We start from the raw sequence: 18,249 nt of genomic DNA, 5'->3' as shown, positions 1-18,249 counted from the left end.
AATTTCTTTTCCTAATTAAACTATGTTATCTTTTCCCAGTCGAACTCTAATTACTCTAGGGATATTTTAGTAATATTATGACTTTAATATTAGCCTATTTAAATGGTTTTTGTAACCCTATTTTAGAGAGTTAATATAGAATATCTCTTATGTGAGATTTGATGAAGAGTTTTGGGGAGAGTTTTGGAAAGAGCTTTGTATTTAGGTTTTTGAGTTTTGCTCTTTTAGGATTATTTTCTTTATCTTGTACTCTCGTATGTTTACTCATCTAGTGAAAAGTTGAAGTCTCATTTGCCCGTGTCCTTTTTATCCTCTTAACTGAGGGTTTTCCACATAAATATTTGTATGTTTGATCTTCTCTATTTTCTTGTTCGTTGCTTATATAGGTCGATCCTCAACAAACTAGTATCAGAGCTAGGTTATGTTTTTGCAATCGACCCGTTCAAGTATAATGACAACGATTTTGATATTGAAAAGTTCGATGAAATCATAGATTTCATATTGTAACAGTTTCAGATAAAGTAAAGTGTTTAAAGCAAGGTTGGTCGCAAAGGGTGACAGTCAAGTGGAGGGAGTTGATTTCCTCAATGCTTTCTCTATTGTTGTGAAGCACACATCCGTTCAGGTATCATTGGCATTGGTTGCATTATACAACCTTGATTTGAAGACTAGGAGTCTTTCGGTTTCCAAGTTCGAGAACGGTTTGGGCTTGGTTGACATTCTGCAAAGATCGAGTTCTGCCTGTGGCGGGACCTGGAGAAGAAGGTACGATAAATACGAGTCAAGGTGGAGGTTTGTAGGGTGTGTCTCGTATTTATTGGATAATTTGTAGGCACTTACCAAAGTCAGCTGACGACGTCACGATGAGAAGCTTCCCAACGTTGTGACGACGAACGACTTCATGACGACGCGAATGATGATGTTATGACATGGCGACATGTTTCCCACAAACACCGAGTTTCTTCTCTTAATTAAACTCTGTTATCTTTTCCTAGTCGAAATTTAATTACTTCTGGGATATTTTAGTCGTTTCAACCTTTTAAACTTAGTCTATTTAAAGGGGTCATTGTATCCCTATTTTAGAAAGGCAATTAAAGATGTAGTACTATAGAGCTCCCTTTTGGGGACGACAATATGTAGTTGCAAATGAGTTTTAGTGAGAGTTTTCGTAGTAACTATGGAGAGAATTTAGTTCCCAAGTTAAGACTTTGTTTTCAAGGTTTGGGTCTGTACATTTAATACATTTAGGTTTATTTTTTTCATCTTATACCCTCGTTTGTTTACTCATCTAGTAAAAAGTCGAAGCCTCCTTTGCCCGTGATTTTTATCCTCTTAAATGAGGGTTTTCCACGTAAATATTTATGTGTTCGATCTTCTATAACTTTTCTATTTCGATATTTATACAGGTCAATCTCTAACAAATATTAATTCTAGGAATTTAATAATTGAAAATCAATTAAAATATCATTAAAAGAATGTGAGATATATAACATTTTAAAATACTCATGTATCTAATATTGCAAACATAAATAAGCAAAAAACATTAAATGTGGAGTTATAAGGTTTCGATTCTAAATTAAAGATGATAAGTTTCTTCAGACTCTTTCAACGAAAGAGATTAAAAGTTTATTATTATTTATTTATTTATTTTGCTTACATGATTTCTACGCTTCTTTCAACCAGCCAAATGAACCATTTTCATTTTAAAATGGCATGTTATCTAATTTAATGAAATTCCTTAACCGCCTTATTAACTGAATTTTAATTATTAAATTTTAAAAAATAGAATGAGTAATTTAAAAAAAAAGAAAAAGAAAAAGCACTAAATTTCAAAAGTATAATTAAACTAAAAAGTGACACAAAAAATCATGTTCAATCATAGCTGCTGCTATAAGGGATTCGGAAGGTTTTGCAATGGGTTCTTGTGTAGCTGCTAAGGTCAAAACCAGTCATGAAGCAAATGGGAATTGCTCTCCCAATGGGAATTACAGAGGGGATGTGCATGCAATGACCATCATCAGGAACCATGTCGGTTGCTATCATATGATAAAACATAAAGATGATGCTCAATATGTCATAGGAAGAAAATTTGACAATTATTGAATCATAAATTACAGAACAAAATTCAATTACCAATAGGATCTATACACAATTTCCCTTCCTCTTCTCCATGGTGATTTACAAAATCAAAATATCAAATCATTTATATTACGATTCATCATCATTTGCTCAATCCCCTGAAAATTCAATCCTTTCACATTGCCTTCCCTTCCATCCCAGCAATCAAATAGATTTTACCAGACCAAAAACCACATCATATATACACTACTACACACAAGTTAATCTCTTTCTCCCCAAAAATAATCCATATTTCCCTAATTCATCCCTACTTTGTCCTCCCGGACGGTGGCCTTCTATGTACACTGTAGATTTAAGCCATAGCAGGGATTCTGGAATTTTGGCTATCCCTGTTAAGGCAATCAAATCCTTCTACTCTAATTGCCGCTGGTTTTAGCCCAAACGACATCCTAACAAATCCCCCTTTATGTGCCGATGGCGACGGAGATGGACTTTGCGATGCTGAAAGGGCTGCAACTCTTTCGTCACCAAATCGAGCATCTTGCACAACTGGGTTCGTGGCCCTACTTGGGGGCGAACCACAAAAAAATGGGGGTGAAGATGCTACCTGTGCTGCAGATTGCTCTGCCCATAAATCACCCTACAAAAACCGAAACAAAACAACACGATAAAACAAGTCCATCCTAGAAACAAAAACATTAACACACATAACTCAAACCTCAGAAATGCAAACATCCAATATTACTCCAAATTGGAAGTAAAAATATATCCGACTTTTAGAAGCATTTTCATATAGTCGTTTATTCGGATAGAAGTGCAAGACGCAAATACTTTTAAGAACCATAGCAACTATCAAAAAGCAATATGTATATAACATTAGTATTTTCACTTCTTTAAAATACTTGAGATTCAGTGATTACCTTGTTGAGGATGATATCTAGAAGTTCTGCACTGGCTTTCGATTCACTTACATCGGCTTGGTGACTGGAATTGAAAACCAAAAATCAAAATTAATAAAAGCAAGCAAATCAAATCAACCAAAATTCCAATTAGAGAAAAGGGGGAAAAACCCAAAGGAAAGAGAAAAGAAAAACAATACCTCATATGCAATCTAAAAGGCTTGATAGGGTTATTGGTGAGAACCCCAATTCGCCGAGGCTTAGGGCAAACAACGGGGCCGGCCCTATGATGCTCCGATATTGAAGAGATAAACCCTCCCATCTCCTCATAAGCGGAAACGGCAATGGGATTCTGCTGAAGATTGTAGTGATTCATCTTCCTCAAAAATCTAACATTCAAATAATTAATTACAAAAAAGAAGTCAACAACCAGATCTAAGAAAAATGATTCAATTAAGACATAGAAACAGACAATTTTTTTTCCCCTTTAGTTTCCTTCATTTTCACAGAATCCCCCCCAAAAAAAAGGTCAAACCCAAAAAGGAAAACATAAATAGAAACACAGATCTAGGCCCAGACCTTAAAAATCAGTGATCACGGGTTGCTGTGGAGGTAAAACTGTAATAAATTTAGGATTTATATGCCTGCGTAAAAAATATTATAATTTACATTTATATATATCAGATTCAGAGAGTTAAAAAGAAGATCCGAAATATCAGGGATTAATTAAGACGTAACAAATAAGGATGAAATACCCAGAAGGGAAATTCAAGTGTTACAGCTAAAAACTCATCATAAATATTGAATAGACACTTTGAAATTTGACTTAAAAACAGAATTGTTCTTAACAGCAAAAAAATAGGAAGAAAAAGAAAAAGAAACAGATCTAAAATATATTTTACAAAATATATACAGAGAAGTGAAATCTTATATATGATTAAATAAGTTTAAAAAAGGGAAACTTGATTTTTGAGATTTACCTGAAGGAATCCCTTTGAAAGAAGAAAAAGCAGATAAATGGTGAATGAGACGAGGAAGGAAAAGGTCTTAATGGAGGCCAGGAGGGAAATTATATAGAATGCCCATTTTACCATTGTAAAACAATCTCCTCCACTTTTTTTTAAATATAATTTCTTTTTGAATCTTGGGAAAATTATTTTAACTTCGGTCAATTAAAATATTAATTTATCAATAAATGCCAAAAAAAATTACGTGAATAGATCAATTTTTTTAAAAAAATTATGGGAATAAGCTATTTTTTGGAAATCACTTCCAATTTGCAGGAAAACTTGGAAGCGTTTTTAGCATGTTGTATTGAAAACGCTTTCAACTAGAATCGCTTTTTGCTAAGTCACTTGAAAATGCTTCCAACTGGAAGCGTTTTCAGCATATTGCATGGAAAACGCTTCCATCTAGAATCGCTTTCTGCTAAGTCACTTGAAAATGCTTCCAGTTGGAAGTGTTTTTCCCCCCAACGGTAAAAAATAACAGTTATTTAATTAGTCGTTAGACACCCCCAAACAGTCAAATTTTATTTTCCTATAACCCTCTCCCATTTCATTTTTTCCAATTCAATCTCAACTCTCTCTCACATTCTCAATACCCACTTAAATTCACTAATTTTTTTTGCTCTCTCAATTTTATTTCTTTTTTTATTTAAATTATCTTAACATTTTCTTAAATTATTCTTCTAATACGAATTATTCAGTTTTTTTCGAAATTATCAATGGCAAATTCTCTAATTCGTTATGATAAGAACTATATTTTCGTCAATCAATTGCAAATGATAATAATATTTCTTATTATATTTTAATGTTGCATAATTTTTATATTTTTTTATATTTGAATTTATTATTTTGTATATTTTTTCCTTAAATAGGCAGAGATTGAATTTTGCAAGCCAACATTCGTAATCTACTCGCTCCTCCATCACCCTTGATCAAACCGTACTTGAGAGAAGTCGATTTTTCGCACGTGGCCCTTATAGGTAAGGGGTGTAAGTTGGACCCAACACTCGTAAGCGCGTTAATGGAAAGGTGGAGATCGAAGACGCACATTTTCCATCTTCTATCTGGCGAGTGTACTATCACTTTGGAAGATGTGCAATTACAACTTAGGTTACTAGTGGATGGGTCTGCAGTGACTGGGACTGTTCACGCAACCAATTGGAAAATGGTATGCGATGAACTTTTGGGGTTGGTTTCGGAGACAATTTTTGGAGGTCGGATAGAAATGGCTTGGTTAAGAAGAAATTTCAGTAAGCTTGATGAGGATTCAACTGAAGTCGAAAGAGAAGAACACATTCAGGATTACATCCTTATGTTAATAGAGGGTATCATAATGCCGGATAAGTCACGAAATTTCGTCCATTTAAGGTGGTTGTTGAAACTCGTCAATATTCGTAATCTACTCGCTCCAACTTAGTTGGGGGTCCACCGTGTTGGCGACCTTGTACCAAGAGATGTGTCGAGCGACGCAACCACGAAAAATTAAAATTGGTGGTTGTATGCTACTACTGCAGTCATTGGCGCGTTATCAGCTGCCATTTTTGTCCTGAAGCAAACTACCTTTACAAATTCATTACATAATTTATTTATTGCAATAAAATAATCTAATGTTTAAATTATTCTGTTAACAAATTATTTCAATAGGTGGAATAATGGGTCAAGTTACGTGAGAATATCGAAAGAGCTATGAGATATACGACTTCTGTTAGACCAACGATCTGAAGCAAAGGTAAGTATTTTTTTAAATTTGAATTATATAATATTAATGTATTTGATTTGATATTTAATAGTATATATATAACTAATTTTTTATTATTTTAATATAGTTTGAATGGACACCATACAAGGATCTGACAATTCGGCAATGCATCCCATCCGAAATCCTGGTGAATCCCAATATTTGACATGTAAATGTGCCATTGGTAATGTACGCTATCGTGTATATGCATGAGTCGGATAGGGTGTTGCAGCAAATCGGGTTCAGACAATCGATTCTAGTGGTACCTTAGGACCTTGATCATCTGCATCCTATCAACTTGTGGGGGAGGTCGAATGAGAATTGAATTAGATTCCATATTAATATATATACACATGTGGAATAATCGATATGAGTTTCTACCTCATCGCAATGCTATTATCGCTCTAGAGTTAGCTTGCGGTTTGGATTACATGCCTTGATTTAGGCTTTTTGGCAAGCCATGCTTGTTGAGCGAAGAATATAGGAGTTGGCAAACGCATACGAGGAGGCCACGACGACCGTCAACACATCCAAGGTTTGGCGAGGCAGGTCCATCGGTTGCACCTACTCAAGAGCCGACATCGGTGCCCACACCACCCCTGATCAGTATGTGACGTCCTATTCTGATTTGTATGCGAACACCGTCATTTTCACACAAGCACCATATATTCGACCACATTTTTCTGCTTTTACTTTGATGTTAGGTTTTGTTTTCAAACCTTGGTCCCTAGTATATTACACGTCGATGCCATCCATAATTCTGGCGACGATGATGCCGATGACGACGTATAGGCCATCCATGTTTCGACCACCGACCAAGAGTCCAATTGTTATGTCACCAATGTACGAAACACAATATAGTTATACCCTTACACTGATGGTGATGCAAACACCTCCAGGATCATTGTTCTATCAAGGCGAATCATCTTCCCAACCACCTACTGCTAGACCGGAGGATGCACGATGGCAACCAAGAAGCAACTAATCGCAATCAACTACGGATGAAGGCGAAGAAGAGAAAAGGCCTATACCACAACCTATGTCAGAGGTTTAACCAGAGTTTGGAAAATCGATCGCAATTGGGTTTGGAAAACGCAACGGAAAATAAATTTAGGAAAAAACCAGAGTTTTAAAAAAATCCAAAATAAGAATTTGGTTGTGATATCTAAAGTAATAAATACTCAATCAAAATTGTACAATTTTGATTCCTCTAGGATGAACGCTTCAACCTAGTAGTCTTCTCTATTATCCTTAAGCTCACGTTTACCGAGTGTGGGCTCGCTTCAAATAAAAAAATTATAAAAATTACTAGTGCAGTAATTTCGTAATTTCTCTGAACTTTTGGGGTAAGTTATAAATAAGAAAAATATCTCTAGAAATTTTCTAAAATAATTTCTTTAGAGAATTTTCTCTACAACTTTCTATTGAATTCAAGTGTGTGTAAATAATAACCCAAGACTATATTTATATAAGGAGGGTTTAGAGAGTTCAACTATAATTATACTTAATCACTTTAATATTAATTTTAATATTAAATCTTATTAAATTAATAGAATATTTATCTACAAGATAAATATTAAATTAAATTTAATATTAAGATAATCACTTTGATATTAAATTAATAAAATATTATTAAGATAAGTATCAAATGAAATTTAATATTAAATCTATTAAAATAATATTATTATTTTAAATAGTTAATCAAAAATCAAATTCTTTGGTAGAGTCTCAATAGGAGTGTAATTCTTCCATTGCTTAACCACTGAAGAACCACTGCCGCTAACCATTTTTTGGCCATCGAAATCTTTGTCAGAATGCTTTAAGCTTGAAATGGTTTGGTTTCTATCAGTTCCATCCGGACCACTAACAGTCCGATAGGTCCGATCCAACCACCAGTTGGATATCAACTTAGTTTCACATACCAGACCTGGTTAGACCAGTTTTTGGGTCTTAATCTCGGTTTTGGGATCCTAAGCCCAATTTATGATCTCAGGTCTAATTTTCAAATTCAATTACCCATTGGGCCAATTGTCTGACTTGAAAAATTAATTTTCAAAAATATCATATTAATTTTAATTAATTTGATTGATTTAATTTTACTTGTTCAAAATTAATTTTCCCAAAAATCACTTAGATTTTCCAAATTAATTTTTCAAGAAAATTCTTTAATCAAATTCTCTAGTTGAACAATTCTTACGACCGTCCAACTTAATTCCACATCGAATAAATTGACTCAGTTAAATTATTTCCAAAGTCGTAGAATTTACTTCTAATTCAAATGGAGTCCGATTAAGCCTTTGTTGAGCTAGCGGAGGCACCAATCGGACATATACAATTATGTTCTAGTAATTGCAATTATGTCCAGAAGCATCGTTCCTATAATTCACAATTACTTAATATGGAGTTAGGCCACAAAAAGTACCATGATTGAAAACTTCTTATTGTATACTCTTTACGAAAGTAATTCATCCAACTACTTTGTCCAATGACCTCGTCATGTGTGTGTTACCCTCATATGATATCCTTGATTCCTTTGAGTTAAATTCATTCACTCAATACAATCCTATTTTATCCCATTGTCGCCATCTGTCTTCTTAATGATTAACATGATCAATGTCAACAAATGGATGTGATAAATTACTCATTCGAGAACAAGCAACCCGTGGCCACATTCCGTATTTATCAATCCACACAATGCTAATGAGAGGATATCATTAATTCTTTAATTGAGCTATGAATTTCACTGTTTCTAGAAAAACCATGCCATACACAAGTCATGTACCCAACATATCGGCTATTGGTTCGATCATCTTTAGAGCATAAGCCTCTACTTATATCAAAGCACATGAGTTACATATGCATGGTCATTGACTAACTCAGGATTTTGATAAATCATAGCATGAATGTCACAAGTGAATTAATTCAAAAATGAATTCAGAATTAATTCATCTTGGGTCTAGTTCAATGTATCATTCTGCCAATGAATACATTTATGTGTCTACCTGTAGAGTCAACTACTCCGATAGCCAAGACTAGTCATCCCCTCAATTGGAATTATAGACAACATAATAATCATTCTCAGTATTTGAATTAAATAATCACTTTGATTCTTTTACGAAATTACAAACTTGTTTAGATTATCTAGTGAAGTAAGTTGTCTTTCTCGTAATGCAAATGTTCTTACAATGCCACTTATCATCATTTTGAACTTAGACAATCAATGAGCTAATTTTTGCTTGTTACAAATTCGCTATGCATGCAAAATATGAAAGCCAGAAATACAAAATACATAACAGTGAAATGTGAAATTTATTTATTCATTGTTCAAATTCATAGAAAACAATTACATGTTTACTACAATATGTGCACATTTCCTAACAATCTCCCACTTGCTCTAGTGAAGTAAATGTGTCATATTTCACATTCCCAAATCCTCAACTTGTTTGTTAAAACTCTTAGTTACAAGAGTCTTAGTAAACAGATCTAAAAGGTTATCTTCATAAGCTACTTTCACCACATCTATAATTCCTTCGACTGCTGCCTCTCATATCAAGTGATACTTCTGATAAATGTGTTTATTCCTCTTGTGACTTTTCATTTCCTTAGTATTAACTATTGCAGCACAGTTATCACAATACAGTGTTATAACTTTTTCCATACCATGAATAACTTCAAGATCGGTTAAGAACTTTCAAAGCCATATTGCTTCTTTGTTGCTTCAGAAGTAGCCACATACTCGGCCTCCATAGTAGAGTCAGTAGCGCAAGTTTGTATTACACTTCTCCATACTATGGCTCTACGGCCTAAGATGAATATATTTTTTGATGTTGATTTCCTCGCATCTTTATAGGTTTGGAAGTCTAAGTTTGTGTATCTGATAGGAGTAAAGTTCTCCCTAGAATATATAAACATATAGTCTTTGGTTCTTTTAAGATACCTTAATATATGCTTTCAGCTTGCCAATGTTTGAAACCAGGATTCGTCTGATATCGAGTAACCATTCCCACTGTAAAACAAATATCTGGATGTGTGGAAAGCATCGCACACATAAGGTTTCCAACTATCGAAGTATATGGAACCCTACTCATATGGTCTCTTTCTTCTGTTACCTTAGGACAGTTATATAAAGAAAAATGAAAACCTAATGAGGTCGGCTGAGTGCCTAACTTCACATCAATCATTGCAAAATGTTTCAGTACCTTATAGATGTATGAAGCTTGTGATAGAGTTATCGTTTTATTCTTTCAATCCCTAAGGATTCGAATTCGAAGAACATAACTAGCTTCACCCATGTCCTTCATGTTAATTGTTGAGCTAACCACAATTTAACTGATGACAATTTTCTTACATTATTTCATACATTAATATAAACTTAACAAAAATTATTCATTCACATACACATCATCCCTAAATTGATCCTCCAAGGCCATAAAAATACATTAAAAAAATTCGAGACTAAATTGGAAACATTTCGAAAGTTCAAGAAAAAGTTAGAAAAATTTAACTGTAGGGGTTACATGGCTGTGTGCCTTACACGGCTGTGACACACGCCCGTGTCTCAGGCCATGTAATAATCAAAATAGGGACACACTGTTGTGTCTCAACCTTTGTCCTTACCCGTATAACTCTCTAAGTAGGGTTACACGGCCAAATCACACAACCAAGTCACATGCTTGTGTGCTATGTTGTGTAACTCTCAAAATAGCCCCACAAGCCCGTGTGTCAAGCCGTGTGTTAGGCCGAGTAACTTTCTGACTTATATGCAATTGAACCTAAATGGGACACATAGCCATGTCGCCAGGCCGTGTGTCAAACACGGTTGAGTCACACGCTCGTGTCTCAAGCCATATGGACATGAATTTGCCAAAAAATAAGCCATTTCCATCACCATATCAAGCATATACCTAAAAACATTTTGTGCACATAATCAAGACATCAAAACCTTACCAAAACATGCATATAGTAACCAAAAACTTAGTAGAGTCAAAAGGTATTTTCTTATATGACACTAAAGTTGTGCATATATATGAGTGCGTTGACCCAGGGTCAATCAAAGCATTAACATTAGTATCAAAAATAAAAAATGTACCAGTGATAACATCTGGAGCTGAAGCTTCCTCTCGAGCACAGATCGCATAAGCTTTAGTCGGCACTGGTGCCTCAAATCTCACAGTAGAGCCTTTCATTCCACTACGACTATTACCCCCTCTCGAGCACGGATCGCATGAGCTTTAGTCAACACTGGTGCCTCAGATCTCACAGCAGAGTCTTTCGTTCCACTACGACTATTACCCGCATTACCAGTGTTCCGGGCTGGTCTCCTTCTCGAAGCTGTATTACTCAGTCGAGTAGTCTGAGCCTTTTCTTTGTCGGGCCTTTCAAGGCAATCCTTGAGATATTTTTATATGAACCACATTTAAAACATTACCCGTCTTTCAATCTGCATTCACCAAAGTTTCGTTTATTACATTACTGATATTCGGGCTTGTTGTTTCTGATATTGCCCACACTTGTTGTAGACGTAGCCTGAGGTTTTGAGCTCGAATGCTAATTTCCTCAATCTTTCTCAGAATAATCCACTGAAGCTGACGAACGACCATGACATTCTTTCAACTTCTTCGATGGCGATGAGTATGACTTTTCCATAGGGCTCTTTCCCGAGTCATGAGCCTCATCGGCTTTTCTTTTTGCTTTGCTAAGTTCTTCAGCTTTATGCACTTTACCAACCAGAACTACAAATTCTTTCATCTCAAGGATCCCGAATAACACCTTGATATCTTTGTTTAACTCGTCTTCAAACCTTGTGCACATAGCAAACCTTGTAGGTATACATTCTTTGGCATACTTACTGAGTCGAACAAATTCCCTTTCATACTCTAATACAGGCATACGACCTTGTTTCAACTCAAGGAATTCTTTACGTTTCTTGTCTAAAAATATCTCGCTCACATATTTCTTTCGAAATTCAGTCTAAAAGAATTCCCAGTTTACTTGATCTCTCGGCACAACTGCAACTAAGGTGTTCCACCACTGATAAGCCGAATCTTTCAATAATGAAACAACACATTTCAAGTATTTCGTAGGAGTACATGATAATTCATCGAAAACTTTCACCGTGTTTTCTAACAAAACTCGGCTCTCTTTGGATCATCTTCAGCTGTTCCTCGGAACTCTTAAGCCTCATACTTACGAATTTTATCAACTAGAGGTTTGCTCGTCCGAACTAGTTCCAAACCCTGAGGAACTACGAGGATCGATTGGGGTACAGGTGGGGGTGGAGGTCGTTAAGCCATTGGTTTCATTCGAATAAACTCGAAGAACCATTCATACATCATCTGGAGGAGATCGATACCGTCGTAACATCGAAACATGGAATACATTGTGAATATTTTCTAACTTTAACGGCAAAGATAATCTATAAGCTATTGGTCCAATTTTTTCTATGATCCCATACGGCCCAATAAATCGTGGACTAAGCTTTCCTTTTCGACTGAATTGAAGAACTTTCTTCCAAGGCGATACTTTTAGAAATAATCTGTCGCTTACTTGAAATTCAATGTCTTTTCTTTTCAAATCTGCGTAAGATTTTTGTCGATCCGAAACTGCTTTCAGGCTATCACGTATCACTTTAACCTTTTCTTGAGTTTGTCAAATTAAATCAACATTGAATAACTTTTCCTCACTCAGATCAGTCCAGTATAAAGGAGTTCGACACTTCCAACCATACAAAGCTTCGTATGGTGCCATTTTAATACTCACTTGATAACTATTGTTGTATGCAAATTCAACCAACGACAGAAATCTCTCCCAGTTACCTTCGAACTATAAAACACAACATCGTAGCATATCTTTGAGTATCTGAATCACTCACTCAGATTGACCATTTGTTTAGGGATGAAATGTTGTACTAAAATACAGTTAAGTACTAAGAGCTTCGTGTAACTTGCTCCAAAATCGAGACGTAAACCGCAAATCTCTTTCAGAAATAATAGAATCTGGCACACCGTGCAATCTAACAATCTCAGTAACATATAACTTTGCCAATCTCTCGAGTGAAAAATCCATACGCACAGGAATGAAATGCGTGGACTTCGTCAAACGATCAATAGTGACCCATACAACATATTTTTTTCTCGGAGATAGAGACAAACCCGATACGAAATCCATCGTGACACATTCCCATTTCCACTTTGGAATCATCACAGGTTGTAACAAACTAGAAGGTACCTGATGTTTAGTTTTAACTTGCTAACAAACCAAGCATTTCGGTACGAACTCTAAAATGTCTTGTTTCATACCTGACCACCAATATATGTGTTTCAAATTGCCATACATTTTATTGCTACCAAGATGAATAGACAAGCTATTACTGTGAGCTTCCTGTAAAATTTTCTGAATAAGATCAAAATTTCTCGAAACACAAATTCTTCCTTTGAAGTACAAACTGTCATCGGAACCAACATGAAAATTTGATGCAGGTGTCATCTCAATCTATTTCTGTTTAGTGATCAAAACATCGTCACATTTCTGAGCTTCGCAAATCTGTTGCAGAAACGTCAGTCTAACTTTTAATTCTGCCAAAATTGATTCGTCATCAATCAACGTCAATCGTGTGTTCAATGCTCGTAAGGCAAACATGAACTTTCTACTCAATGCATCAGCAACAACATTAGCCTTTCCAATGATCAAGTCGTAATCTTTCAATAAATCGAGCCATCTGTGTTGTCTTAAATTCAAATCCTTTTGTGACATCAAATACTTTAGGCTTTTATGGTCCGTGAAAATATGACATTTTTCTTCGTACAAATGGTGTTGCCAAATCTTCAAAGCAAACACAATGGCTACAAGCTCTAAATCGTGAGTCGAATAATTCTTTTCGTGCAGTTTCAACTGTCTAGAAGCATACACTATTACTTTGTCTTCTTGTATCAAAACATAACTTAATCCATTCAATGAAGCAGCGCTATAAATCACAAATTCTTTACCGGACTCTGGCTGAACGAACATAGGTGCCTCGGTTAATAAAGTTTTCAACTGATTAAAACTGTGCTGACATTTCTCGATCCATTCGAATTTAACATCTTTTTACAAAAATCTCGTCAACGGCATAGCAATCATCGAGAATCTCATGACGAACCTTCTATAATATCTGGCTAAACCCAGAAAACTTCTGACTTCAGATACATTTCTCAGAGGTTTCCAGTCTACCACAGCTGAAATTTTACTTGGATCAACTCTAATACCATCTGCTGATACCACAAGTCCCAAAAATCCTACTTCTCGGAGCCCGAACTCACATTTGTTGAACTTAGCGAGCAGTTGTTTTTTCGCGTAAGGTTTGTAAAATAGTTCTCAAATGTTGGGCATGTTCTATCACATCTCGTGAATAAATCAGGATGTCATCAATAAACACAACAACAAATCTATCTAAATATGGTCTGAATATTCTATTCATCAAGTCCATAAACACAGTAGGTACATTAATCAAACCAAATGGCATCATAAGAAACTCATAATGTCCGTACTTAGTTCTGAACGTTGTTGTCGACATATCAGACTCTTTAACCCATAACTGATAATAACCAGGATGAAGATCGATCTTTGTTAATACCGTCACACCTTTCAATTGATCAAACAAATCATCAATATGTGGTAATGGATACTTGTTCTTGATCATGACTTTGTTGAGCTGTCGATGATCAATACATAGTTGCATGGATCTGTCCTTTTTCTTGACAAATAACACAGGACGTCCCCAAGGAGAAAAACTGGGCTGAGCAAAGCCCCTATCTGATAACTCTTGCAACTGAGCTTTCAAATCTTTTAATTTTATAGGTGTCATTCTATATGGAGCTATCGAGATCAGAGATATTCCAGACATTAATTCAATAGCAAACTCAACTTTTTTGGTCGATGGTAACCCTGGTAATTCTTTTGGAAACACGTCTGCATACTGACATACAACTGGAACTGATTCTAACTTAAATTTTAAAACTCCAGAATCATATATATAAGCGAGATACGTTTCAAAGCCTTTTCTAACATGTTTTTGTGCCGACATAACCAAAATAACATCAAATGCACTATATAATATGTCTGATTCAATTCGAAGCTTTTCACCATTCTGACATTTTAACATAATATACTTTCGTCTATAGTTCAAAACAACATCAAGCAGAGTTAACCAGTCCATACCCAGAATCACATCAAACTCATCAAAGCGTAGTAACATCAAGTTAGCCGGAAAGTTGCAACCCCGAATAATCAAATGGCAATTTTTAAAGACTTTATCAGCTAACACAAACTGACCTAAAGGGTTCATTACTTTAACCAAAAACTCAGTAGAAGGTATTTTCTTATTTGACATTAAGGTTGTGCATACATATTAGTGCGTTGACCCAGGTTCAATCAAAGCATTAACAATAGTATCAAAGATAGAAAATGTACTAGCGATAACATCTGGTGCTGAAGCTTCCTGTCGAGCATGGATTGCATAAGCTCTAGTCAGCGTTGGTGCCTCAAATCTCATAGTAGAATCTTTCGTCCCACTACGACTATTACCCGTATTACCAGTGTTCCAGGGTGGTGCTCGTCCTCTCGCAGTTGTATTACTCGGTTGAGTAGTCTTAGCCTTTTTTTGTCGGACTTTTCAAGGCAATCTCTAAGATAATTTTCATACGAACCACATTTAAAACATGAATCATCTTTCAATCTACATTCATCGAAGTTTTGTCTATTACATTGCTGATATTTGGGCTTGTTGTTTCTGACATTGCCTACACTTGCTGCAAACGTAGCCTGAGGTTTCGAGCTCGAATGCTAATTTCCTCAATCTTTCCCAGAATTAACCACTGAAGCTAACGAACGACCATGATATTCTTTCGACTTCTTTGATGGTGATGAGTATGACTTTTCTATAGGCTTCTTTCTGGAGTCATGAGCCTCATTGACTTTTCTTTTCACTTTGCTAAGTTGTTCAGCTTTATGCGCTTTTTCAACCAGAACTACAAATTCTTTCAACTCAAGGATCCCTACTAATAGCTTGATATCTTCGTTTAACTAGTCTTCAAACCTTGTGCACATAGCAACCTCTATAAGTATATATTCTCGGGCATACTTACTGAGTCGATCAAATTCCCTCTCATACTCTACTACAGATATACAACCTTGTTTCAATTCAAGGAATTCTTTACGTTTCTTGTCTAAAAACATCTCGCTCACATATTTCTTTCAGAATTTAGTCTAAAAGAATTATCAGTTTACTTGATCTCTCGGCACAAATACAACTAAGCCGTTCCACCACTAATAAGCTGAGTCTTTCAATAATGAAACAACACATTTCAAGTATTTCGTAGGAGTACATGATAATTCATCGAAAACTTTACCGTGTTTTCTAACAAAACTCGGCTCTCTTTGGATCATCTTCAACTGTTCCTCGGAACTCTTAATCCCCATACTTATGAATTTTATCAACTGGAGGCTTGCTCGCCCGAACTAGTTCCAACCCTGAGGAACTATGGGGATCAGTTGGGGTACAGGTGGGGGTGGAGGTCATTGAGGCATTGGGTTCGGTCGCACAATCTTGGAGAACCATTCAGACATAATCTTGAGGAAGGCTTCCTTAGCCTTTCCTCCCCAACCCTCAGATACGGGCCTATTACCACTAGACGCTGCTCCGTGAACGAAGGCTTGCGCGTTACTTTCTACGTCATCGGAATCAGTTTAATTTGATGACATTTTATCTATTTGAAAACATAGTCTGAGAACCGACTAAACCGTAGCTCTAATAATACTAAATGTAACACCCCAAACCCGTATCCATCGTCGGATTAGGGCTACGAAGCATTACTGTACAAATAGAACATTACAACATACATTTCATACATTAATATAAATTTAACAAAAATTATTCATTCACATACACATCATCTCTAAATCGTGCTGCCAAGGCCCTAAAAATACATTAAAAAATTTGGGACTAAATTTGAAGCATTTGGAAAGTTCAAGAAAAAGTTAGAACAATTTGACTGTAGGGGTCACACGACCATATGCCTCATACGACTGAGACATACGCCCGTGTCTCAAGCTGTGTAGCAATTGAAATAAGGACACACAGCCGTGTCCTTACCCATGTAACTTTCTGAGTAGGGTCACATGGCTGAGACACAGACCTGTGTGCCAGGCCATGTGCTAGGCCGTCTAACTCCCTGACTTGTATGCAATAGAACCTAAATGGGACACACGGCCATGTTGCCAGGCCGTGTGTCACACATGGCTGAGTCACATGCCTGTGTCTCAGGCCGTATAGACATGAATTTTCCCACAAACAAGCCATTTCCATCACCAAATCAAGGAAACACATAATCAAGACATCAAAGCCTTACCAAAACATGCATATTCAATAGCTTTAAACCATTAAACCAATATGCCATTTCAAGGCACCTCACAAGCAAACACTAAACTTACACATTTGATCACATTTCCACAATCAAACATAATTCATCTTCCTACAAATCATACCATAATTATGACCATTAGCATTTCAACATAAACTTACCGTTTGAGCCATGCCCTTGATGCATCATATGTACAAAAGTGACACAATCCAACCAACATCAAATGGTACCAACACAACTTATACATGCCAAAATCATCAACTCACATTCAACTAGATACCAATACAAGTCCACCTATACATGCGATTATAACCTTGGCCAAAATATAAAAAACTACCGATATTTATGCTTAGTATGATTGATCTCCGACGAGCTTCTAAACCGATCGAGCTTCCGATTATCTATAAAACATGGGAAAGAAAACTATATAAGCACATAATGCTTAGTAAGTTCGTAAAACATGAAACATAACTTACCATTTCCTTATATAACATTAAGTACAAGTATAATGTAATCAAACACAAGCTTGGCACAATCCTAATCACCATCATCAATACACAAGTTAGTGCATATATACATAATTCAATTGAATTTAACATATGGTAATCCATTTCCATGGAAATATACATCATTTGATTCATTCTTCATTTTCATGAACATAAGCATACTTCTATTTGGAAACTTACCATTTCAATCCTTTTCTTAAATACATGATATAGTTCATTTTGAACACTTACCGTTCCTTTCCTTTTCATGCCCGTTGAACCATTTAGAATATCATCAGATACACGAGAAAGCTCACACGAATTGTGCTTAAACATATAATCGTAACCTTTCCTTTACATTGTTGCTCACACGAGCTGGGAAATAGGCCTGCTTATACGAGTTGTGAAATGGGATTGCTCACACGAGCTGTGGGTCAAAATGTATGCTAGACGATGTTGCTCACACAAGCTGTGGAGTATCTAAAACAAATGCAGGACCTCAGTATTGGTATGACATTCAAGACTAGCACCTAATCATGAAAATCCTAATGTCATGTCATTTGTATCCTATGAATTATTAAAGTTCAACTGGGACTCGATAACCGTCGTGGCATGATTTTGGATATACATTGTTCAATAGCATTT

At 35.8% G+C, this 18,249-nt stretch overlaps 1 protein-coding gene across 3 annotated transcripts; it reads right to left on the bottom strand.

Moving 5' to 3' along the window:
• Positions 1 to 2,072: 2,072 nt before the first annotated feature.
• LOC105801007 (uncharacterized) lies at positions 2,073 to 4,084 on the bottom strand. 3 transcript variants are annotated; one of them, XM_012632366.2, is made up of 5 exons: positions 3,959 to 4,054; positions 3,558 to 3,622; positions 3,179 to 3,367; positions 3,000 to 3,063; positions 2,073 to 2,719 (listed from the first exon to the last, which is right to left on the bottom strand). In XM_012632366.2, exons 3-5 carry the CDS (start codon positions 3,352 to 3,354, stop codon positions 2,432 to 2,434), a joined length of 528 nt encoding a protein of 175 aa, XP_012487820.1. In that variant the 5' UTR covers positions 3,355 to 3,367; positions 3,558 to 3,622; positions 3,959 to 4,054; the 3' UTR covers positions 2,073 to 2,431. The 3 variants fall into 3 exon arrangements, with proteins under 3 accessions (XP_012487820.1, XP_012487809.1, XP_012487813.1); XM_012632355.2 differs by lacking the exon at positions 3,558 to 3,622 and having other exon boundaries at positions 3,959 to 4,084; XM_012632359.2 differs by lacking the exon at positions 3,959 to 4,054 and having other exon boundaries at positions 3,558 to 3,836.
• Positions 4,085 to 18,249: the final 14,165 nt, after the last annotated feature.

This window comes from Gossypium raimondii, chromosome 7, assembly GCF_025698545.1.
Source record: "Gossypium raimondii isolate GPD5lz chromosome 7, ASM2569854v1, whole genome shotgun sequence".
In the NCBI taxonomy this organism is placed as follows: domain Eukaryota; kingdom Viridiplantae; phylum Streptophyta; class Magnoliopsida; order Malvales; family Malvaceae; genus Gossypium; species Gossypium raimondii.
Note: the sequence above shows the minus strand (reverse complement) of the source record. Positions and strands in the feature narration are given on the sequence as shown.